At 44.7% G+C, this 24,788-nt stretch overlaps 2 protein-coding genes across 2 annotated transcripts in view; both read left to right on the plus strand.

Annotated features, from left to right (window-relative positions):
* Positions 1-3,974, plus strand: part of CHD4 (chromodomain helicase DNA binding protein 4) — a 30,093-nt gene extending 26,119 nt beyond the window's left edge. The window contains exons 39-40 of the mRNA XM_072991798.2: positions 3,146-3,321; positions 3,469-3,974. Coding sequence (XP_072847899.1) covers positions 3,146-3,321; positions 3,469-3,486 — 194 coding nt within the window. The 3' untranslated portion in view covers positions 3,487-3,974. The remainder of the gene's footprint in view (positions 1-3,145; positions 3,322-3,468) is intronic.
* Positions 3,975-9,753: 5,779 nt separating this feature from the next.
* Positions 9,754-23,764, plus strand: NOP2 (NOP2 nucleolar protein). The gene is made up of 16 exons (XM_020804183.3): positions 9,754-9,938; positions 11,821-11,866; positions 12,632-12,705; positions 14,515-14,780; positions 15,499-15,542; positions 16,245-16,411; positions 17,194-17,393; positions 18,574-18,663; positions 18,768-18,855; positions 18,979-19,119; positions 20,119-20,258; positions 21,108-21,197; positions 21,621-21,743; positions 21,857-21,954; positions 22,069-22,199; positions 23,221-23,764. Exons 1-16 carry the CDS (start codon positions 9,833-9,835, stop codon positions 23,547-23,549), a joined length of 2,133 nt encoding a protein of 710 aa, XP_020659842.3. The 5' UTR covers positions 9,754-9,832; the 3' UTR covers positions 23,550-23,764.
* Positions 23,765-24,788: the final 1,024 nt, after the last annotated feature.

Genomic DNA, 24,788 nt, shown 5'->3' on the forward strand with positions numbered 1-24,788 from the left:
GCCCTCATTTTTCTCACAGCAATCCAGGGGAAGAAGTTAAATAAATTCCACAGGATGAATTCCTCTTTCCCACTCAGTTGTTGATGTAAAAGGTGTGGGGAATTGTGGGAGCACTGCTGCTCTCACAGTTGCTACGGATCATGCTCTTGCTACTGCCTAAGGGGGTAGATGCTCAACAGCATTTATAGGACCATCGGTAGATGTCTCCTGCCAGCTTCTGAAGATAGCATCCAAGACTGAACTGTTCCCAGAGCTGACGCCTCATCTTCAGGGCACCATTCTTCTATGAGACTGGAAAGTTGGTAGCAAAAAAGCACTACCATCGCTCTAAAGCTACACTGCTATGGCTCCAAGATCTTATGCCTAGTCCATTCATACCAGACTGCCTTCACAATGGGCCAGGAAGAATGAGAGAAACAACAAACTGCTTTGTTTATATGTATCTTATGTAACATTCTTTGCTAGGGCATTGTCAGATATTATGTAGCCAAATGCTAGATTCATGCTCTTTTGTAATGACAACTTAAAAGAATTTATTGCTACATAACTAGGGTGTAGATGTCAACTGTAAGAAAGGCCTAGCTTGTATTCCTTTCTTTGATTTCAAGCTCCTTGTTGGGCGGCAGGGCGGGGGGGAATCCTTTGAAGATAGTCTCCAATAAGAATAGGACATCATACTGTGGAAAGAAAGTGTCTCTTCTAGACCAACTTTCCCCTTTTAATTTCTAGAAAGGGGCATTAAATCCACATGGCAAGAGAAGCAGCAGTAAAAGATCCCAGTTTCAGCAACTGAGAGTAAAAAAAAACTCAAGACTCTTAGGTTTTCTGTTGTTTCCTCCTAATCCAGTCTGCCACATGCAAGATTCTGCAGCTTGGCGTCATCCTCACAGACATTGTGAGCATCTGGTAAAATGCTGCCAGTCAGTAATGGGATCAATGTCTGGGAGCTGTGCTGTGGAATTTGCCAAACTGCAGAGACACAGGTTATTCTTGGCTCCCAATCTACAGTCATCAGTGGATTTCTTGAGTATTCCTTCATCAGCTGGAAGTGAAGGCCATCAAACTATTCCCATCCTTGAAAAGGAAACAAGCTTTCCTCATATTTCCTAAATAGGCTGTTGAAACCATGGTTATCCCATATCTACTGCATGGCAGCTTATTCTTGGTGGAAGTACAAGATCATGCAGTTTCTGAATAGCCTAAGACAGTCTCACTAAATATCACTGAATAAATATTCATTTTTGGAGTAAAATAGACCACCAGGCTGTTTACTACAGTTTCCAAAATCCCTCACCATTACTCTTACCGAATGAGCTTTTGGAAGGTGGACTGCAAATCATTGGGAGAGCCAGAGATTCTCCATCCCAAGATGTGGGAATCAGTGAAACTTGTTCTGAAGATTTGTCAGCAGTGCGGAAAAGTAAGCCTTGGTGCTTGCATGCAGTGAGTCTGCCAGTAATTAACTTTTGGCTTTGACCTTTTACCAGAAATATTGCTCATCAACACCCAGGAGGCTTCTGCTGACTGCTTGGAAACAAAACTGGGCTTCCAGAACTTGTGCATATTCCAGAAGAGTGATCCGGATGCCTCTTGGTCAATAGTCTTTTGCATTATCTGTGCTAAACATCTGATAATAATTTGCTTTAACCTGGAATTGGGATTTCTCAGAATGGCCTGTTGCCTGAACTTACGCCAAACATTCTGCACAGCCTCGTCTCTGCTCTAGAGGATCCATTTCTTTCTTGAGTCACTCACCAGATTCCAGAGGGCAGTTTTGTTACTCAGTCACCTGTTGGTACACAGGGTCCCTATCTGATTAGCTGTGTTTTTGAGGGTTCCAGACAGGCTTCTGTTTGAACTCTTTAAAGGTCATTTTTCTCAAAGTCTGGTCTTCAAAGTCTCCTAGTGTTAAAGAACTTGGGTCTCCATCTAGCAAGATGAAGCTTTGCATCTTCTTACAAGACAGTGCTTCTTCAGCTAGATCAGTCATTCATTTGCCAAGATTAAATCTCATACAGGGTACAGGAGCTCAGTTTCCTCTCCTCTTACCTGGGACCCATTAGTGGAATATACAGAACACCTGTGTGTCTTAGTCTTTTGTAGATGACATCATGATTATGAGGCAGCAGAGTTCTGTCCATCTCTCAGCAAATCTTCACAAAGTGAAATGTGTCCATAGTTCCCCTGGTACTTGTCTTCAGGAAACCGTTGTTCTTCCATCACCTTTCCAGTTTTTTGCACATTCTGTAAGAAATATTATTCTGCATCTTTCCAGAAGAACCCTTCTTCCTCCTTAGCAGATTCTGCAAATTTGTCATCTGAGCCTCAGGTCATTAACTCATTGGGCATTATGATGTTGATGATTTTTGTCTGATTGAGAGTCTTTGGATACATCTACACATATGGTAGCAGAAACCTTTGAAAGTAAGCACCATAGGATGGTTGTCTACTTCCCAGTGTTTTACCTCTTACCCTTCTCATGCTAGTTGCCCTCCTCCTCTTAAGGGAGGAGAAAAGGAAATTCTGGACTTGCCTGTGAACATCTGTCTTCAAAAAAATGAGGGCAGTTCCCCCCTCATTGCTTTTCCATCCCATAGTTTGTGATGTAACAAGAATAATAATTGCATGCCATCAAGTTGATTCTGACTTATGGTGACCCTTTAAAAAGTTTTTCTAGGTAGAGAGTAGTCAGAAGTGGTTTACTACTCCCTTTTTCAAGGGGCATCCTGGTGCTGTGCAGCTTGCCCAAGGCCACACAGGCTGGCTCTTCTCTCAGGAGGCACAGTGGAGAATCAAACACTCAACCTCTGACTCTCTGCAGCCAGAAACCTAAACCACTGCAATGCAGTCTTTTAAGAGATAACTGCCTTTACGAGGACTAGTCTTGCCCCTTCTGTCTATGCATTTCTTGTTCCCTCCACATCTGTAATCATTCTGTGCAGCTGTTGGATATAGCTGTGATTGGGGCATGGGGGCATCTTACTTTGGGCTAATGAGTGAGGGCAGTAATTGCTCCTTTCCCAGTTTAAAATTGGACACTGCCTTCCTGGCCTCAGAGGAAAGACCTTTCCTAAAACTAGCTGCCCTTCTTCCCTTAAGGAGAACAAATTTACAGGTAAGCCCAGAATTTCCTTTTTTCTTCCAGTCCTGAAGCAGCTGGAGGAGTTGCTGAGCGACATGAAGGCCGATGTGACACGGCTGCCTGCCACAATTGCCCGCATTCCTCCAGTGGCTGTGCGTCTCCAGATGTCGGAGCGCAACATCCTCAGCCGCTTGGCAAACCGTAGCAGTGAGCCGCCGCCACCGCCGCCACCCCAGCAGGTAAGCATCCAGGCCTGCCTTCTTCCCCCCACCTTCCCTGGCCATGAACGTGGAGGGAGGGGGCCCATGGCGACTGCCCTAGTTGGGTGGGTTCTGCATGAAACACCCTATACTAAGTTTTTCCCCTCTCTTTCTCTCTCTGTATAGGTGGCTCAGCAGCAGTGACATGTGTGTCCAGTGCTGCCAACCCAGTGATACAGCTAAAGTGACATACATACCCTTGTTTGAATTCTGACCCCCGACCCCTCTGCCTGGCACTCCTGTTCAGATGATGTTCTCTCTGCATGGGGAATGGCTGGAGAGAGGAGGAAGTGCAATCTTCCATAAGCGGCCAGTTGCACGTGGATTGCACTTGGGGAGACAGGGGACAGTGGATGGACTCTGTACATAGTGACTAGAAGCTGCAGCACCACGTCTGTTACACAGACCTGGCTGCAGCGTTCACCACCATGGCCCACACTTCCTTGATTTTAATTTTATTTTGAGTTTGTTTACCAGGACGAGTGCAAGCAGAAGTCAGGACAGACACAGCTACCTCCATCAAGATCCTTTTAATACAAAAACTGACTGGACTTGTCCTCTGAAACAGCTGGGGGGGAAAAAAGACAAAAAAATCTTGATAAAGTTGAAAATAAAGGTTTCCTTGTATTTTATTTGCTTCAGTCAAACTAATTAGGGATTTCCTCCCCTCCCTTGTAGCCTTGTGTGCCTTCTGACCTGGCAACCAGTCTATTGCGAGGGGAGGGCAAGAGCGGTCTTTAGCTGGAAATGATCAAATCTCCGAGTGGTTTGCTGGGGGGGATTACAAATGATCATTGTAATCTGATAGGCCTACAGGAGTCGGTCTCAAAAGATTTAATCCTTTCCATAAAAAGTTGTTTTGGATCTGCCACGTTTGTACAAACAGAGCAGCTGTTGCCTTTTAGCTCAGCCACACAGTGTGGTGGTGGGAAGGGGGATAGTAATCATTAATTGAAAACAAAAAGTTTCCCAGGGTCCCTCCTAAGTTTGCCCTGGTAAAACTTCCAAATTAACAATGTAAATCATATGTGTGCCCACTTTGACGGTTACTTGCTTTCAGGAGTAATAATGAGAGTTTATGAAATCTCAAAAAGCTTGACTTGCCCATGTTCACAAACTCTTGCTGAGTGTTTAAAACAAAACAAAAACCATATTTGCTACTTGAGGAGCTTAGTATTTTCTTAAAGCAGTTCTCTTAATGGCATACCTAGGAATTTATTTACACAGAAGCTGGACTCAATGTTCCAGGGGCCCTTCCAGCTCTGCAGTTCTAAGATGATTATTATTATTAAGAACAAGTACTGTATTTTTTGCACCATAAGACTCACTTTTTCCCCACAAAACAGGGGGGTGGAAAGTCTGTGCATCTTATGGAGCGAAGAAAACAGATTATATTTTCCTGTTTTCTTCTCCTAAAAAATCGGTGCGTCTTATGGAAAGGTGCGTCTTATAGAGCGAAAAATACGGTACTTCGTGTTCTTCGTTTCCACTACCAGAACTTATTTCTATTGGAGGGTTTTCCTATATTCAAAAATTGGAGACAAGCAAATGATGAGAGAACATGGAGTCTCTTCCTACAATTTTTAAATGATACCAGGAAAGCTAACATCATCCTTTTCATTATGGGAGTTACGTATCAGGGATTAAAGAAATTAACCCAAGCATTCACTATGCAAACAGTGCCTTTAGCTTAAATGCTCTTTTCTAATGTTTTATGCTACAAAGCATACTGAGATAATGGTTGTTATGGGTTTTGGGGGCTCTTTGGCCGTGTTCTAAAGGTTGTTCTTCCTCTGAAGATGCCGGCCACAGAGACTGGTGAAACGTTAGGAAGAACAACTTTCAGAACACGGCCAAAGAGCCCGAAAAACCCACAACAACCATTAGATCCCAGCCATGCAGGCCTTCGCGAATACATACTGAGATAGATTGTTAAGTCATTTCTTGTTCTTGGAAGATGAACATGCTATCGACAGAGTAATCTAGGGATCTTAAAATCACTGGGGATTTGCTTTTCAAATACTGTATACATAAGAGAATGCAGTGTGCAGTTGGTGCCACCAAAATGTACACTAGTGAGACACTACAAGTCGAGGCATCTACAGATGTAGAGGGACACCTCAAATATCCCCAAGTTCTGTAACTTTGCTTGCATACCCACCTTTCCATTAGGAGACCATTGGCCAATCATTGAATAACCATGAAAGGAGGGGGCCCAATTCCTTAGGATTAAGGAAACCCCACATTGGCAGCCATCCACTTGAGAGAGTTGTTTTTTGAAATAGATTTAAAAATCAAAAATAAAAGATCTAAGGTAAAGATTCCCCTTGATATTTAGTCCAGTTGTGTCCGACTCTACAGTGCGGTGCTTATCCCCGTTTCCAAGCCGTGGAGCCAGCGTTTGTCCGTAGACATTTCCGTGGTCATGTGGCCAGCGCGACCAGACACAGAGCCATTTACCTTCCCACCACGGTGACACCTATTTATCTACTCGCATTTGCATGCTTTCAAACTGCTAGGTTGGCAGGAGCTGGGACAACCGACAGGAGCTCGCTCTATCGCGTGGATTCTATCTTACAACTGCTTGGTCTTCTGACCCCGCAGCACAGAGGCTTCTGCAGTTTGTTGTTTAGTTGTGTCCGAATGGGACCATGGACCAGAGCACATGGCAAATATACATGGCATCAAAATACAGAAATCTTGGTAAGAAACCAAGGCAGACCTTTCAACATCACAATAATCCAAGTTTATGCACCAACCACCATTGCTGAGGAGACTGAAATTGAACAATTTTATGAAGATTTACAATGCCTTCTAGAACTGACACCAAAGAAAGATGTCCTCATTCTAGGGGACTGGAATGCCAAAGTAGGGAGTCAAGAGAGAAAAGGAACAACAGGGAAGTTTGGTCTTGGAGTTCAAAACGAAGCAGGGCAAAGGCTAATAGAGTTGTCAAGACAATAAGCTGATCATTTCACACACTCTTTTCCAACAACACAAGAGGTGACTATACATGGAAATCACCAGATGGGCAATATCAAAATCAGATTGATTATATTTGCAACCAAAGATGGAGAAGCTCTATACAGTCAGCAAAAACAAGACCTGCAGCTGATTGTGGCTCTGATCATCAGCTTCTCATAGCAAAATTCAAGCTTAAACTGAAGACAGTAGGAAAAACCACTTGGCTACTCAGGTATAATCTAAACCAAATCCCTTATGAATACACAGTGGAAGTGAAAGACAGATTTAAGGAACTAGACCTGGTGGACAGAGTGCCTGAAGAACTTTGAATAAAGACTCGTAACATTGTGTAGGAGGCAGCAACAAAAACCATCCCAAAGAAAAAGAAAAGCAAAAAAACAAAGTGGCTGTCCAACGAGGCCGTAGAAATAGCAGAGAGGAGAAGGGAAACAAAATGCAAGGGAGATAGGGAAAGTTACAGAAAATTGAATGCGGATTTCCAAAGAATAACAAGGAGAAACAAGAGGGCCTTCTTAAATGAACAATGCAAAGAAATAGGAGGAAAATAACAGAAAAGGAAAAACCAAAGATCTGTTCAGGAAAATTGGAGATATTAGAGGAACATTTTGTGCAAAGATGGACATGATAAAGAACAAAAATGGGAGGGACCTCAGAAGCAGAAGACATCAAGAAGAGGTGGCAAGAATACACAGAGGAATTATATCAGAAAGATTTGGATATCCCAGACAACCCAGACAATGTAGTTGCTGACCTTAAGCCAGACATCCTGGAGAGTGAAGTCAAGTGGGCCTTAGAAAGCCTGGCTAACAAAAAGGCCAGTGGAGGTGATGGCATCCCAGTTGAACTATTTAAAATCTTAAAAGATGATGCTGTTAAGGTGCTACATTCAATATGCCAGCAAGTTTGGAAAACTCAACAGTGGCCAGAGGACTGGAAAAGATCAGTCTACATCCCAATACCAAAGAATGCTCCAACTACCATACAGTTGCACTCATTTCACACACTAGCAAGGTTATGCTCAAAATCCTACATGGCAGGCTTCAGCAGCATGTGGACTGAGAACTCGCAGAAGTACAAGCTGGATTTCAAAGGGGCAGAGGAACTAGAGACGAGATTGCTAACATGCGCTGGATTATGGAGAAGGCCAGAGAGTTCCAGAAAAATATCTACTTCTGCTTCATTGACTATGCAAAAGCCTTTGACTGCAAACTATGGCAAGTCCTTAAAGAAATGGGAGTGCCTGACCACCTTGTCTATCTCCTGAGAAACTTATATGTGGGACAGGAAGCAACAGTTAGAACTGGATATGGAACAACTGATTGGTTCAAAATTGGGAAAGGAGTATGACAAGGCTGTATATTGTCCCCCGGCTTATTTAACTTATATGCAGAATACATCATGCGGAAGGCTAGACTGGAGGAATCCCAAGCCGGAATTACATTTGCCAGAAGAAATATCAACAACCTCCGATTTGCAGATGATACCACTCTGATGGCAGAAAGTGAGGAGGAATTAAAGAACCTGGTAATGAGGGTGAAAGAGGAGAGTCCAAAAAATGGCCTGAAACTCAACATCAAAAAAACTAAGATCATGCCCACAGGTCCCATCACCTCCTGGGAAATAGAAGGGGAAGATATGGAGGCAGTGACAGATTTTACTTTCTTGGGCTCCATGATCACGGCAGATGGAGACAGCAGCCATGAAATTAAGATGCCTGCTTCTTGGGACGAAAGCGATGACAAACCCTGACATCATCTTAAAAACCAGAGACATCACCTTGCGAACAAAAGTCCAAATAGTCAAAGCTATGGTTTTTTTCTGTCATGATGTATGGAAGTGAGAGCTGGACCATAAAGAAAGCAGGCCACTGAAGAATTGATGCTTTTGAATTGTGGTGCTGGAGGAGGCTCTTGAGAGTCCCCTGGACTGCAAGGAGATCAAACCTATCAATTCTAAAGGAAATCAACCCTGAGTGCTCACTGGAAGGACAGATCCTGAAGCTGAGGCTCCAATACTTTGGCCGTCTCATGAGAAGAGAAGACTCCCTGGAAAAGACCTTAATGTTGGGAAAGTGTGAAGGCAAGAGGAGAAGGGGACGACAGAGGACGAGATGGCTGGACAGTGTCATCAAAGCTACCAGCATGAATCTGACCCAACCCCGGGAGACAGTGGAAGACAGAAGGGCTTGGCATGCTCTGGTCCATGGGGTCACAAAGAGTCGGACACGACTTAACGACAGTAAAGGACGACGAAGAAGAAAGTGTCTATGTGGCAGTCTCTATGATAGATAGGTATATCCCATTGAGGTTTATGCTGTAGTGTAAAGGATGTAAGAACCTCTTTCGTGAACAACAATGGTAGAACGACAATGCGGAGACTGACCTTTTTACAGTTTAAGAGAATATCCCTTCTTCCCTGGTCCGGCACCATCAAGGACTGATGCTGAACAAGAACCAGTTTTGGAAAGGAGGGCAGCTTATCTCTCGCAGGTGATTGGCTGCAGCGGGCGGAAGAGGTTTGGGCGCGGCGGAGAATGGCCTTTTTGAGACCCAGAGATAAGAAAAGTAGAGGGATAAAGCTGGAGTTTCCATTTTCTCTACCCTTTTTTAAATTGTTATTTCCTTCCGGTGACAGAAGTGGAAATCTGCCCGTTGAAATCAAGGGGGAAATCCATGGTAACTGGGAGTTTCATGCTGGAGAGCAGCAGCCTGCCTCCTCAAGAGAGGAAAGGCAGAGGAAAGAGGGGTTCCTCCTCTGTTTAACTCAACCTTCCTTTCATATGAAAAAAGTTATTTATCCGATCTTTACACGTTTCCGCGTGCAAGGCAGCAAAGCACGAGGCTGTGACTGAGAACAGCTTCTCAATATCGGATTTCAGAGGCGAGGCTTGGGTGGTTGGGATAATGGATGACCAGCAAGAGCAATCCCACATTCAACAGACCTTGCTCACCAACGGTCCGCTTTCCAAAGAGGTCCGATTCCACCCGAATCTGCACGCGAAAGTCAGAGAACTTAAATGCATAAAGTCTCAGAAGTCTTTCTTTAACGTCTTCACGTTATATAGTTTGAGGACCATGCCGCAGACGTATTATTTATCATTGTAGAAGAATATATTCCACACTCCATATTTTTTTCAATTTTTCTGAAAAAACAAAACAAAAAAAGGGCTTTGGAAAAAAACAGGGAAAGCTGCCCCCCCCCCCATTTTTCTGTTGTTGTTTTTTTTCCCCGAAGCCTTCCCATCTGTAGTCTCGGGTAACGGAAAGAAAAGAATGAAAACGGTCCTGATCGAAATTGGGACCACTGCGTGGGTCCCTCTATAAGAAAAAGAGTCTATGGATCAAAGAAAATTCGGCCCACCCAACCAATCGCAAGGCGACAAAAGTAAGAGGGAAGCCCAACTGGCCAATGGGAGGCCGCTTGGAAAGAGCGGAAGGAAGTGCGCTGCGCTCTCGGCAGGGAACACGTGGGCGGACAGGCCGAGGGAGGTGAGGCGGCTTCCGAGATGGGGCGCAAGTTGGACCCGACCCGCAAAGTGAAGCGGGGACCGGGGCGCAAGGCCCGAAAGCAGCGCGGAGCTGAAGAGGAACTCGCTCGTTTCCTGCCGCCCGGTAAGCGGGGACGCTCCGTCGGGCCCGCAGGGAGGGGAGGCGGGCGGGCGGGCGCCAGTCTTGCCTGATCGCGGCTAAAGGGCGCAGAGCCCGGGCGAAGCACGTGGGGGAATGCGCTCCCCGGAGCCCTAGGGTCGGGGGCTTGAAGAGTGAGAAAGGAGCAGAGGGCCGTTTGACGTGTGCCAGAGGGTCCTGAGCACCTAGGACGTGGGGTGTACTTTATTACGTGGCGCTGTATTCATTGCATGATAATGTATATTCTTTGCATGCTAGCCACCCATGTTTGAGAAATACCTAGTTTAGAATTTATCTCTGCCATTATTTCCGTGGGTGTACCGCGTGTTCGCTCCTGTCCGCCCCTCTCCCCCCCCCGTCTCACCGCAGTCCCGCAACTACTCGATTGGCATAACTGGAGTTCTCGACCTGGGCCCTGTGCTGGACAAGAGTGCGCTCCCTGAATACTGTAGTAAGGAAGAAAGAGCCCCGATGCTCACTGCATTATTTGGCATTTATAGTTAGTTTTCTGTTCTGACAACAGATCATTCTCTTATTGGTTACCTCACCAGCACTCCCAGAATACCCATAGGTTTACAGCTGACAATGAAAAATAATGAGGGGGGCTGGTGTATGGTTTTTCAGTGAAATTTTAAAAGATTAAACTGGAACAGTGGAGTAAGCAGACATATTTATAAAAGGAAGTGCTTGGTCTCTTTCCTCCATCCCTTGTTTATTGCCCTTTATTAGGGTGTTTTAGCATAGACAAGTACTGTAATAATTTAGTGTTAGGAGAATGAATGTTGGGCTCTAATGTAGTTGTTGTTTTTGTCAACTTATATAGTGCTAAAGTACTCTCTGGGCAGTTTAGAACATAATTGTGAAAAAACAGCTTCCCCCTCCCCTCACAAGCTGGCTATTCATTTTACCCACCTTGGAAGGATGTGTCAGCCTTGAGCCAGCTGCCTGAATCTGTCAGGATCAAACTCAGGTCATGAGCAGAGGTTGACTGCAGTACTTCAGTTTAACTGCTGCGTCTTGGAACTGATCCTCCCCACTCTTCACACAAAGTGACTTGTAACTTCTCGTCCTACAGAAAAAGGCCACAAAAAGTAATTTGTGGCCTTTTTCTGTACAGTGGTGCCTCGCTAGACGATGATAATCCGTTCCACTGAAATCGCTGTTTAGCAAAATCATTGTCTAGCGAAAAGCATTTCCCCATTAGAATGCATTGAACCCTCTTTAATGCGTTCCAATGGGGAAAAATCATCGTTGTCTAGCAAAGATCGACCATAGGAAAGCCGCTTTGTGAACCGCTGATCAGCTGTTTAAATCGCTGTCTTGCGAAGCTTAGATCCCGAAAACTCCTGTTTGCGAGCGCGGAGGGAGCTGTCAAAATTGTCGTCTAGCGAAAATCGGTTTGCGAAGCAGGGACCAAACATTGTCCAGCGAAATTCCCCCATAGGAATCACTGTTTTGCGAATCGCTATAGCGATCGCAAAAAGCCAATGCCTAGCGAAAAAACTGTCGTGCGGGGTAACTGTCTAGCGAGGCACCACTGTACAGGCAAACTGTGGTTTGTACTAAAGATGGGAGAGGATGATGAGCAACTTTCCTTTTGCCTGAAATACTGCCCTCTCTTTCATTTTGAGGAAAGGGATTCAATCATGTCACATGAAGAGATGTTATGTGGTGGTGGGATCCCCTCAGTGGAATGGAGGTTGGAACATGGTAGCTCAAGTTCCCAGAACAAGGGTCTGCTTCTCTTGAGAACACGCTGAATGTGAAATGGGGACAGGAGTCCTTCATGGTTTCCTGTCCGTGCTTGCTCTCCTTGCTCAGAGTCTTAGGAGATTCCTTGCAGCATCTGTCTGTTTCCCCCCTCCAGCTCCTGATGAGAACACAAAGAAGCTTTCCAGTCATGCTCGGCGAAGGTCAGTGTACCAAGTTACAAACATTTGCTATTTGTCTAGAATGAAATTTCTTCGCCTTTAAAACATATAGCTGCCCACTAGCGATGGAGGTGACAAAGAATTCTAAATGAGCACAGTTTCAAGGTCTTACCTGAGACGCCAGGTGTTAATTGTATGCTGCGATTGACCAGAAATGGCATTTCTTAGTGGCCTAAGTCTAGCTGTCATGCCAAGTATGTATCTGTCGAGTGGGTGAGGGGGTGGGGTTGAATTCTGTAGTCTCTGTTAGAAGGATTGTTTTTGTTGAAATACAGATAATAATTGCTGGAACCCTTGATAATTAGCAGCAGATCACCACATCCTGAGTGGCGATTGGCTGATACTACACAGCAGCATTGAATAATTCCTGAACTTTTCTATGCCATTCTGTTTTCCTTGGGCTTAATTAGCTTTGCTCAAAGGTCAGCCATAATTTAGTTATGTGATAGAGCCATTTCTATCTTTATTTCTCATTTTAATCCTACTGGAAAGCACATTGTAAGCTCTGGTATTAATGGCATTTCAAGGCTAAAGTTCTCACCTCTTTCCAAAACCGGTTGGATTCCCATTTCATGTGCTGCTTCCTTCCCCAGATTGGAAATCCATGTGAACAAGGGTAGACCTGGCTTTAAATCTTCGCTTTCCTGAATAATCTGTTCGAGTAAACAAGCTTAAGCATATAGACCTATTTTGCTTTCTTACATTAGACCCAGTTGCTTTTTTGTTCATTCTTCTGTCTGATTTTAGAGCTGCAAAGAGGCGGATCATGTCTTCAAAACTTCAGACAGGCAAGAATGTCCCTGGTTGCCAGATGTTGGCAGGTAAGAGTAAATGTTCGCCTATGGCAAACATTAATCGGTTCACATTAATCGCTTCAAATTGGTAGGATCCCGCTTTCTTCTGTTAATGTAAAGTACAACTTCGGAATAACTGCTGAACGTTATTTGTGGAATTCAAGGGAACGTTTCCACCACAGATGTTGATTGGCTTCTAGAGAGTTTGTTAGATGAGAGATGAGGTGGGGTGCATCTGATTTCCACCTGTTTCTCCCTTCTAGGTGTGTCTCCTTCCTTTGCCAGACTCTGCTGTGTTTAGTATAGTACCTTGGCCTGGCCAGAGAGTATATTTTAGGGGTGCCGTCTTCAACATCTCTATCTCTGCTCACATTTAGGAACATCTCTTTTAGGTAGAGTCAATCCAAAACGATGGCAGCACTTGTTTCTGTCTTGCAAAAGGAACAGACGCCATGCCCTGAATCACCTGGATGATCAGCACAGTGAGACATTCTGCTAGGAAACACCTAGCATAACCAGCCCATGCCCATCACACTCCACATGACGGTGGCTATCCCTCGCCCAAAAGACAGGGAAAAGAAAGCAGATAAGAACCTATTATGTTAGGCACCAAAAGATGGAAATTTATGGATTGACTTATTTATCCTGATTCTTTGGAGTATTCCCAAGGATATAGTCTGGGGTGGGCAAAGTTGGAGGGTCCCATGGCTATTTTCCATACTCTGGGAGCCACTTAGAGGTGCATTGAACCCCTTCTGGCAATACCAGGAGGGGCTAGAAATTCACTTCTAGTTACTAAAAATATTTCTGGAAGCTACTATGAAATACCAGGTTTCTTTTCATAGAGCGAACTCTAAAAAGTCAGAAAGTCATGCCTTCAAACATCAGCCTTAGATTACAGTTTGCTCTTGCTCATAAATTAGTAGGCGTTTAGTTGATTCATCTGCTAAACAAAGATTGTAGCCTTACTCCAGTTGAACCCCTGGGATCAGAAGGTGGGAATTGAACCTGATCTTTCCTTTATCACAAGAGAAAGGGATGTGCTGGGAAATGATCAGGTTGGGTTCGGCTACTTAACACTGTGGCAGAATTTTTGGCTTAGTGGTACCAATAATAGATGTACTAACATTTTCATTTACTTGCTACAAAATTTATTTTATTGCTTATTACTAAATACACTTTCCTTCCTTAAAATAAAACATAATAAAACATAAAGCAAAGAGCCTCGTGGCGCAGTGGTTAAAACGCTGTACTGCAGCTAAAACTGTGCTCATGATCTGGGGCTCAAATCCCAGGTAGCCGGCTCAAGGTTGACTCAGCCTTCCATCCTTCCGAGGTCGGTAAAATGAGTACCCAGCTTGCTGGGGGGGCAATGTGTAGCCTGTATAATTAAATTGTAAACCGCCCGGAGAGTGCTTGAAGCGCTATGGGGTGGTATATAAGTCCAATAAATAAATAAATAAATAATTATTAAGAAAAAAATATTTATGGATATCAAACCAGTGTATTGTTAAGGCAACAACATCAGTGATGTTCAAAAAATAACACCAGTGTCATCGCTCTGTCCCATTCATGTAACATGTTTATATGGTAGATACTTTCTTCAAGGTTTTCTGGATTTTATCTTTGTGTGAGACTCAGCTCTTTGATTTTATTTACTATTTTCCATAACAAGTTGCTTTTTTCTAAAATGCCTTGATGCTAGGCTGAGATGTGGATTTATACTTTCTTTGGCACAGGAAAAGTATGAAGTGCTCTTGAACTTGTACACAAATATCAGCATTTGTTTTCCATGTAACTGCTTCTTCCCAGCTGTTCCTTCATCTTTCTTTGTAGCTTCAAAGAAATCATTGGTGGAAGACGAGAATGAGAGAGCAGAAGAAGGGCAAGATGGCTGCCGAACTGGTTACAGTGACGACAATGCTGCATGGCTTACTCCTGCTGCCTCTGGAAAAAAGGGACCCAGTCTGAAAGAGAGTGATGAGGAAGACAGTGGCAGTGATGTGGCGGAGGGTCTCTGGGAGAGCGATGAGGATGATGTCAGTGAGGATGGAATGGTGGATGATTACGGAGCTTTGTCATCCAATGATGAGGGAGAGGAGGTAAGAATTGTTGGTACTTTAGTTCAAATACTACTATTATAAATGGATGTAAATATTTCTCAAATAAAGAGGGAAGGATTTGGTCTCATGTGCTTGAGGTACAAGCTGGCAATTCCCCAGATGGATTTTTTCTCTCTGCCTATTCAGGTCTCCATCACCAGTGAAGGGATAATAATATTGTGTTACTTTGCATGATGCTTTTAACAATTCTGTCATTGGTTCCGAAATAAGAGGAAGGGGTTGAAGTGTGCCCCTCTAGGGGTGCATGAAGAAATTCCACAACACTGGATAGCTCCAAGTGTAATTTATATTCTTTGCAATTAAGGTGGCTGTGATCACCTTCATTTGGTGTCTGAATACCATTGTTGTGTTACAAGTCATTAAAAACTTGAATTGGGTCTCTGTTGAACTACTTCTAAGATATGTTTGCACTTAGAAAATTAATATATGTTTGGCTATGTATAATTAAAGGACTGTACACTTCTGTTTTTGGACCACAGCTCCATAGGGGATTCTGGGTGTTGGAGTCTGAAAACACTAGTGCAGCACCTCTATTTATAGTTGAAGATGTGGAGCCTCATGCTACCGCCTCCTTTCATTCCATGCTTCTGTTGTGGGTCTACATTACCTGTTCCTGACTGTCTTTTTCTGTGTGTGGATGGTGCTTCTGGCATCTAATTAAGCCACTCTTTCTCTGATTCCTTATTTTTAAATGCAGCTCCTCCCAATAGAACAAGCAGCTCGGAAAGAGAAGATGGATGGGTAGGTAATCCAAGAGGTTAGGGTTTGTTGGTTGGCTTTGTGTCTTTTATGGGTCCTTTCCTGTGGTGGGGTGACCCGCAGTGTGTGGCCTTGGACCTCCGTCCCTTCCCCTGCTGCTACTATTACAGTCCTGGGCTTGTGACCACCATGACAATGAGGCGTACGCTCTCCTCTGCTGAGAATCAAACTCTGACCCAGGAAAGAAATGTTGGGTGGTTGGCAGGAAATTCTGCAAGGAAATCTGTGGGGTGGGGGATGACACCCTTCACATGGAGCAAACGCACAGCAGAAACATCAGTAGCCATGAATGAGGCCCAGCAAGACAGTCTTTGCTACACATGTCCTTTTCCAACAAGATTTTTGGAAGCAGCAGCAGGAAGTTAAACTGTCCCTCTTGACCAACGTGAAACGGGTGCACAAGCTGAGGACAGGTCTTTAACTGTACCTACATCTCAGTGATATTGAACAGGCTTATCGGAATGTGAGAAAGTGCGAAGGCTGCACCTGCAGGCTTCAGCAAGCAGTGTATGGCAGAGAAACAGATGTGTGTTTGCATATGTGTGTCCATACATCCGTGCGCCGTGTGCAACTCTTGGTGGTCCAGAAAGTACTGCTTCTAGCTCTCAGGCTGGTAAAAGTTGCCACCCACCCCCACCACAGATGACAAAACTTCTTTCCCCCCTTTTTTTTTTAACATTACAGACAGGGCTTCGGTGAGGATGACAGTGAGGATGATGAAGAGGAGGAGACCCTGCCCCACAAGCAGGATGATGTGAAGGATGAGCAAAACAAAGATGGGGACCTGCAACTCAACGTAGACACAGACGAACGCTTTGTGCTTCCCAGCGGACAGGAGATTGAGAAAGAAAATATCCTTTTTTTTTCTGGGTGGATCCCATATAATTAAATGGGAGGGTATGGGCAAGTTGGTGGGGAGGCATGTTCAGTGTGGCAGAGGGGTGCAATCATATCCCTTTTTTTTTCATTTCTTTCATTTTATGACCCTTTGTGCTTCCTTTTGGCAAGCAAAAGCATATGTGAGTTGGATGGTCCTTGATTCCTGTTTTACTTTTAAATTTCTCAAGTGCTGGAACGTAACTTAAAATCTGCTGCAATGCAAGGGGTTGAAATTCTGTTTTATATAAAAGGACTTTGAGAAGGATTAATGAGATTATGTGTATGCATGCATTCTTCGAATGCTTAAACCTGCTGTGCTTTGCGAGTTGGGTCAGATATGCGCCCCATTTCCTGTCTTATGCAGAACTGGTAAAGTCTTTCAGCATGACTGGTTTGCCCTTTGAACAGGGAATGACGAATGTTTGCTCTCCAACATGTGAACTAACTTCAGGCCCAGGGCTCCTTAGCAGTGTGCTTGGTATACTTGGCATCAGGATCCTCGGTAGATTATTTGCTTCCTTTGCTTTACACTTGGAAAGGGGTTGATCCCTCAGTGATCTCAGGCTCGACCTCTAATTAAAAGGATCACGGACATCAGGGTCCTAAAAGCCTGCCTCTTGCCCAAGGCCTGGAAGGGCCGTTGCCAGACATAGAGGAACAGCCCTTGGGGGGGGGGGGTAGGTTTGAGCCAAGAGCCTGACTTGGCATAAGCCTGCTTTGTAGATTTGCTGATGTGCCTTGACTACCACTTCACCTGCTCAGCCTCCGGATCTCCAGCTCATTCATCAGCGTATAAAGGATAACATAGAGGTGCTCCAGGACTTCAGTGCAAAGCGAGAGGAGGGGCACTCCCGGCAGGAGTACCTGGGCCTTCTGCGTCGAGACCTTGCTGCGTACTACTCTTACAGTGATTTCTTAATCGAGAAGATGATGGAACTCTTCCCACTCTCAGAGGTACTGTTTTTTCTTGTAAAATGCACCCACACCCGCCCACCTTTTATGCCCTGGTGAGCAGCAGTTAGGGAGAGGATTAAAATAGCAGTCCTAGCTTATATAACACCTGTATATGGTTAAAGATGTGGGGAGGAGGTAATAGATGATTTGAGAGAATAGGAAATGTTGAACTGCATTCTCTGAAAGGAAGAGAGAAGCACATGGAGATACTTCCACTCCCCTCCCCACAACACCAGGTGCCCCCGCCACAAATGGATCTTGAAGAGTTAACATCATCTTTGTAGATCAGGGGAAATAAGAGGAGTGTGAAAAGCAAAGTACGAGTGTGGTCAAGGTCACATTGGCTGCATTCATCTCACCAGCGTACGGCTTTTGCTCCCAGTTTAGAACTCAACACATCATTTGTTCTAACTTCCAAGAATGCAGGTTGAGGACTGAGCATGTGTTTGTTCCTACCTTCTCCCACCATCTACTTTGCTTGGCTTCATAAATCCACCGTGTCTCATTCGTTCATTACCCTCTGGAAATGACACTGTGTGGCTTACCAGTTCCAACCTCACCCTAAATCAGAACAGGCCATGAATTGACAGCCCATGTCATGTCATAGTGTCTGATGCTGATCTTCTGGCTGATCATAAACATTGGATGATGATGATTGTAACTCGTGCTTTGTTACAATGTGTTATTTATTTATTTTATTACTCCTCAATACCAAACACCCAGAGTGGCTGGCCAATATAAAGGCAAACCAGCAATGAATGAACCTAAGTTATAAAACAAAGCAGGACAGCATCAGCAGAAATAATAAAAATATGGCATAAAACTCAGTATTTGAAAGACCTGGCTGGACAAAAAAAGGTGTTTGGCACAGAAAAAAAAAGGCATCAGGCTCTCTGTCAGTCAAACCTCCATGGGAAGAGCATTTCAAAGTTAGGATTTTATGAGTAAAAAGCCTTTTCTTGCCTTGATGTGGATTGTGTAGGAACCTGGAGGGGTGGCCTCAAAATATTATTTGGGAAGAAAGTTTGTTGATACAATTACAGTAATGGACTGAGGTCTGTTTGATCAGTTGCTGGCTTTCCAAGCTTTTCCCTCTGCTAGGTCAGGTGACCAATCACTGTTGCCTTTCTGTGATGTTCTTGTTTTTGTCTCTCTTATCACGCCCGCCCCCACCTTTTAGCTGGTGGATTTCTTGGAGTCCAATGAAGTTCCTCGGCCTGTGACCCTCCGCACCAACACCCTGAAGACACGGCGACGTGACTTGGCACAGGTACGTACACGGCTGTGCGACCCCAGCCCTTCCCTTCTCACTCTCTGATTGTGGTAACAATGTCCCTCTTTTATCTCTCTTCCTCCCTTCCGTTTGTCTTCTAGGCGCTGATAAATCGTGGAGTGAACCTAGATCCGCTAGGAAAGTGGTCGAAAACTGGGCTTGTTGTATATGATTCCTCTGTGCCCATAGGTGAGTGGGGAGCATCTCTGAATCTTCAGTAGCCCCACTTCCCCCTCCCCCCAGGCTTGCTGGGATTTCCCAGCAGAGGGGTTCTCATAGCTTTGCCTGTGTGCTTCCCTTTTCTGCTGCTAGGTGCCACCCCGGAATACTTGGCTGGGCACTACATGCTACAAGGAGCATCCAGTCTTCTTCCGGTCATGGCTCTGGCCCCCCAGGAGAATGAGCGCATTTTGGACATGTGCTGTGCCCCTGGAGGCAAGACCAGCTACATAGGTACTAGCAGAGAAGTGGGGGTGGGATTTGTGTTAGTTTATCCTTGCCCTTCTTGTTGCCTCCCGGAGTCCGAAACAGAAGGATGTTCTAGTGGGCAGGTACACAGAAAGAAAGACAGACAGACTGACTGACTGACTGACTGATTGATTGATTTGGCTGGGAGGACCTTCTGCATTTCCCCTCATGTTCTCCTGCCTCTGTAGAGATTAGTCGTAGATTTCAGATACATTCTACTCTATTAAGCTTCTCTCGTTCGGGCAACGGTTTTCCTGCCTTCTCCGCCAGGCGGAGAGGAAAGGAGTAAGATGACAGTGGTAGTTGATAGTGAACCTTGCTGGACTAAGGTTGTGCTCTGTTTTTTGGGGCCTGAGTGGGCCCCTCCTCTCCCTTCTGCCAACCAGCACAAAAGGTTTAGATGAACACCGAAAAAGAACACCTTGGCTGTGTTTCACAGTCCATGTCAAAGCCGAGGTTAGAGTGATAGACTGGCATTGGGACATCCAGGGTCCAGTCCCTGCTGAGCTATAAAACACACCTTGCGCAAGTCGGTCGTCTTTTTCTGTCTAGGTGGCTCTCTTTGTTTTTCTTGTTCTGCTTCACCTACATCACAGTGATGCCTCCTGGTGGCTAGAGAAAAAAATACTTCAATTTTGGGGACTAGGAAGCAAGTACAGTGGTGCCCCGCAACCGATCGTCGCAAAGCAAGTTTTTGCCTATCTAGGCATCGGTATGCGATCGCATTAGCAATCCCAAAAAACAGATCGCTATGCGAATTTGTCGTCAAACGGTGCGCTCGTTATGCGAGCCACCACTGCAGAAGGTAGAACTTGTAGGTCACCACACTCAACTTCTGTATTTTGTAGGAAGGAACTGGGTTGGCTTGAGAAAAAAATAACAGAGGAAAGATGTGTGAGAATAATTTAAGCGTTATAATCAGGGCTGGAGGTACCTAGCTACCTAGGTTTAACACACACACACACTTGTGTTCTGCTTTGGCAGCCCAGTTGATGAAGAATACTGGTGTGATCCTGGCTAATGACAGCAATGCTGAGAGATTGCACAGTGTTGTGGGAAACCTGCACCGCCTAGGAGTCACCAACACTGTTGTGAGCCATTGTGATGGTCGCCAGTTTCCCAAGGTAACATGACTAATGAGGCAGGATCTGTTCCTATGCATTTCTTGGATCTGATGATGCTTGGCCTCTTGAGTCTCTGTGGGAGGGTCTTCTGCTGGGAAGTAGGGAGTGAATCTTTCACTTTGTACGCCAAGTACAAGATCTTAAAATCCACTGATGGAGCAAGAGACAATGCGAGCAGTGATGTTTTTAATATACGCTTCTTCCGCCTCCTTCCCCTGCTGGAGTGACCAAGGTGAAGGAGGAGAGCAGGTGACAGGGAGAGGCAAGAGCAGTTGTGTCTGCTTATCCCTTGCCGTCATTGGAAGGTTTTAAGAGACGCATTTCGTCTCCACTTGATATGTGTGTGTATGTAATTCTATATATTCCCCATTGTAATGTGTGATGCAGATTGTGGGCTTTAAAAAAGGCTACTACAAATAAGTTGGAGACATTTGAAATGTGGATTTATTGCAGGTTGAGGACCAGCAGTAAAAAATATCCTATGGAAGATAAATACAAAACTGCCACATGATAAAGCACGTAAAATGCAGAAGGCTAGGAAACTTTGGTCAAGTAGTGAGGAATGAAAAGTACAAATTGCAACCACTGATTTTTCATGGAGAGAGTAAAGGTGGGAGCAGTGCCAGAAGGAGGAAGGACCTGTGGGCTGAGGAACCTCAGAGATGTCTTGGAGGCAATGCACCCGTTTATCCTTTAGCGCTAGCCCATCCAGGCAGCTTTGATGACCAGTCGCATTAGGGAGAGGAACAAAAAGAATTTGGTCTCCAGGTTGCATCCTGGGAGAGGAGGCACCGTGTACAATCAAAGGAGGGACTTACTTCCTTAACCCATTTCTTTTCTGCTCCTAAGGTCCTGGGTGGTTTTGACCGGGTTCTGCTTGATGCGCCCTGCAGTGGCACTGGTGTTATCTCTAAGGACCCCACAGTCAAAACCAACAAGGTAAGGTGGTCTGGGGGACACTGCAGCAGGGTGCCAGGACCTGAATTTTCATGTATAACATAGAGGGAAAGAGTGGCTCGGAACTGCATATCTGTTTCTTCCTTTTCAGTCAGACCTATTAGGTACCTCTTTGAGCAGGTCTGAAGGAAGTGAAATTGACTATCTGTGAGTGTTTGACTGGATTATGATTTGTCTGCTTGAATAATTGTTTGCCTGGGATTATCATGATAGGATGCACGCTGTGAAGTGAAGCATTCTGAATCCCAAGAGTGGACAAAGTGCAACCCTCTGGGTATTACAGACCACAACTCCAGCATTCCTCCTCATTGGCTGTGCTGCCTGGGGCCGATGGACATTGCACACCAGCAGTCTGATGGGCTGTATGCTTCACTATTATTGACACAGCCTGGCCTTTTCTTTTAGGATGAGAAGGACATTCTGCGCTGCGCTCACCTTCAGAAGGAGCTAATCCTCAGCGCTATTGACTCCGTTAATGCCACCTCAGAAACTGGTGGCTATGTCGTATACTGCACATGTTCCATCATGGTGAGTATCTTTTCTCCTGCTCTTTGGTCTCTGCTCCTCCTGGGAGTAGAGTAAGGTTGACCTGGGGAGGATTTTGACGAACCTGACAGCTCATGTGTTTGCTGTGTTGGCAGGTAGAAGAAAATGAATGGGTTGTGGATTATGCCCTGAAGAAACGCAATGTGCGCTTGGTCCCGACAGGTCTAGACTTTGGCAAAGAAGGATTTACCAGGTGTGCATTTCTCATCCTAGAACAGGAACACGGGGGGGGGGGGAGGTGGGCAGCTTGTCCCTCCAACGCCTTTTGCCTTTGGGAATGCAAAATATTTTCATTGTGTTCCTCCAGGTTTAAGGAGCGACGCTTCCATCCTTCTTTGAAATCTACACGGCGTTTCTACCCTCACACCCACAACATGGATGGCTTTTTTGTTGCCAAACTCAAGAAGTTTTCCAATGCCATTCCCAAGCCTGTGAAAGGTAAGAATCTGGAGTTTGCCTGATCTGGAACTGTGTTTTGCAACTTAATAATCCCCACCAGAATCCTGCACCCTGCAAAGCCAAATCCATGAGCTCCTTAAGTAGAATAATTTCTGTGTTTGCTAGTTAAATAGTTTTCATGACCCATGTAGCTCTTATGTGTTGTTGGCCATTGATCCGTCTTAGCCTTACTGAAATTCTGTGCTTTATTTCATGATAGTCAGGAATAGCCAATGATTTGATTCTGGAGTAAAGGTTAAGTAATCTTAATTTCATTTTGGGAATGAAATTACTGAGCTTGCTTACAAGTAATTTTGATAAGAACCAGCATACAAATCAAGTACTCCTAGGGTAAGGTTTTCATTCTGTTTTTGTGGCAGAGCATCCATTCTAATTTGACAATAACTCTTCCCAGACTTAATGAAACTAGGTGACATAAACACATGAAGCAAAGTAAATGCATGATCCACGTGTCCTCCTCTTAATAAAGTCATCCTTCATGTGTAGTAGGAACAGTAGCAATGGAAGGGCAGGGCTAATGCGCTCCTTGTGTTTCTTCTTAACTGTGATTCATAATGCCTGAATAGGTTTATTATAAGCATGTGTTTCAGTTGAATCAGTCTGTTAAACTAGATCAGCCTGTGCAATTTTCTCCTACTCATTGTTCTAAATGTGACAAGGTAGAATCAGTTGAATTAATGCCGAGTTCAGTAGAATAGGTACAATTAGAGTTTTAAACACTATCTAATCTCAGATCCTTGAATAGAAACTGGAGCCAGAAATGTACTTCTTTAAAAAAAACAAAACCCAACGTGAATTAAAAGCTGGGATGTTCATAGATATGATGGCTTCCCCTGGATAACTCATTGGAAGCCAGACAATTCCTGATCTGTGGCATCTCCAAAACTGAGTGTTCTTGCTTTGTTAGCTGTCCTGCTGGTCTCCTCCCCTGTCGCTGCTTTCTTGCTTGCTTCACTGTTGTCTCCACTGTTTGTGGTCTAACATTTGGTTTTGTTTCCAGATGAAGAACCCAGTGGGGAACCAGCGCTACAGACACCAAATGAGGGATGTTCCCCAGCAGCAACTGAACCTTTGCCTCAAGGGGAAAAACATGCAGGGCAGAAAGCTGTTAAGAAAAGGACTGCAAAACGGGACCTTTCAGCAGGAGTAGAAGCCAAGAAGCAGGCTAAAGGATTGCAGAAAGCCGATAAGCAGAAAAAGCAGTCCTGGGTCTCGGGAAAAGGCTCCTTTCACAAGCAGAACAGGCTCTTGAAGTCTCCTCGGGCCTCTCTTGGAGGTCCGAAGTCAACCGCGAGAAAGAAGCGCAATCTGCGCCGGAGCCACCAGTAGCAGGAGGGGACTGTGTGGCTGGATAGTTCTCTGGCAGCTTCTTTAGCCCTTGCTAGGAAGACTGGTGAGAGGCAGCGTGGACAGGTTTGGTGCTCAGGTCCTGTACATGCTGGGGGCTGACTTCAGATATTTAATGTACCTTTATCCCTATTTAAGGGCAAAAGCCGTCTGAATTAGAACTGTCAGTCATTAAAAGTTTTTCTACTTGTGTTATATATATGTCCGGCATGGGTTTTTCCTTCTAGACCCTCCTTCTATTAACTGCCAGGGTCTCTCTTTCAGCCTTTGAGTTCCACCAAGGAACGTTTCTTGGTGCTTGCTTGCATTATTTCTGAGTCATTCCACTCTTGGAGGGAGGAGGAGTTCATTTGTTGTCATGCTCAAAGACGTTAATTGTCTCTGAGCATGACCATTAATGTTCACAGGCAAGAGGGTGCTTTCAAAGCTTAAGATTCAGATTCAGATGATGCATTTTCATACTATGGGAATTCAGTTGTCTTTGGAGTCAAGCTGTTTGATCAACCAGCTCTTGAGAGAAACGCCAAGCAAGGATGAACGTAGGCTGCAACTCTTTTTAAAATAGTTTTTGCCTTGGCTGCCACTTCCAGGTACCTGACCCAGTTTCCACCCTCTTCTGCCTGCCATCCCATTTCCCTGAAAACCTAAAAGAGGAGTTTGTTCTGTCCCTTGTATTAGTCCTCCAAACTGGCTGACCAGACAAGAAGGAGAAGAAAGACCTGTAAATATCAAGAAAGAGAGAGAGAGATTCTGCAACCTGTCCTTACAAGATCTCGGCCCAATTTAAACAAAATGTTTTGAAGGTTTGCACAACACCAACAATATACTAGCTTAATAAATGAATAAACAAAAATATAAGTGGGTTTTCATTTTCAAAGACTTTAAATGGTTGAGAGACCAATGTTTTAAATGCCTGCACACTTCGCTCATCAGCTGAACCTCTGCTCTTTATCCTCTTGCAGCCCAAAGAAAGGAGGTTGGGTAAGTCCCTTTCAGGAGCAGTGTCCATGCTGTGGAAGTCTCTGCTCCAGGATGTTCATCCTGCTCCCTTTTGGCTGTTGTCAGCTTGGCGTTGTTTGGGCAGGTTATGGGACCTCAGTCTATGTCAAAGTACCCACTCCAGTCCTTGATGGGTTATGGATTTTTTTTGTCTGTTAAATAGTAACTAGAAAATAATGAAAAATACATTGTTAACACTTGTGGGGAGGGAACTGAACAACA

The sequence above is a fragment of the Pogona vitticeps genome, chromosome 2 (assembly GCF_051106095.1).
Source record: "Pogona vitticeps strain Pit_001003342236 chromosome 2, PviZW2.1, whole genome shotgun sequence".
NCBI lineage: Eukaryota > Metazoa > Chordata > Lepidosauria > Squamata > Agamidae > Pogona > Pogona vitticeps.

Coding starts and splice junctions, on each gene's coding strand:
- NOP2 (XM_020804183.3), top strand. CDS start 9,833: ATGGGGCGCAAGTTGGACCCGACCCGCAAAGTGAAGCGGGGACCGGGG. Junction 9,939..11,820: donor CGCTCGTTTCCTGCCGCCCG/GTAAGCGGGGAC, acceptor TCCCCCCTCCAG/CTCCTGATGAGAACACAAAG. Junction 18,664..18,767: donor GGCGACGTGACTTGGCACAG/GTACGTACACGG, acceptor TTTGTCTTCTAG/GCGCTGATAAATCGTGGAGT.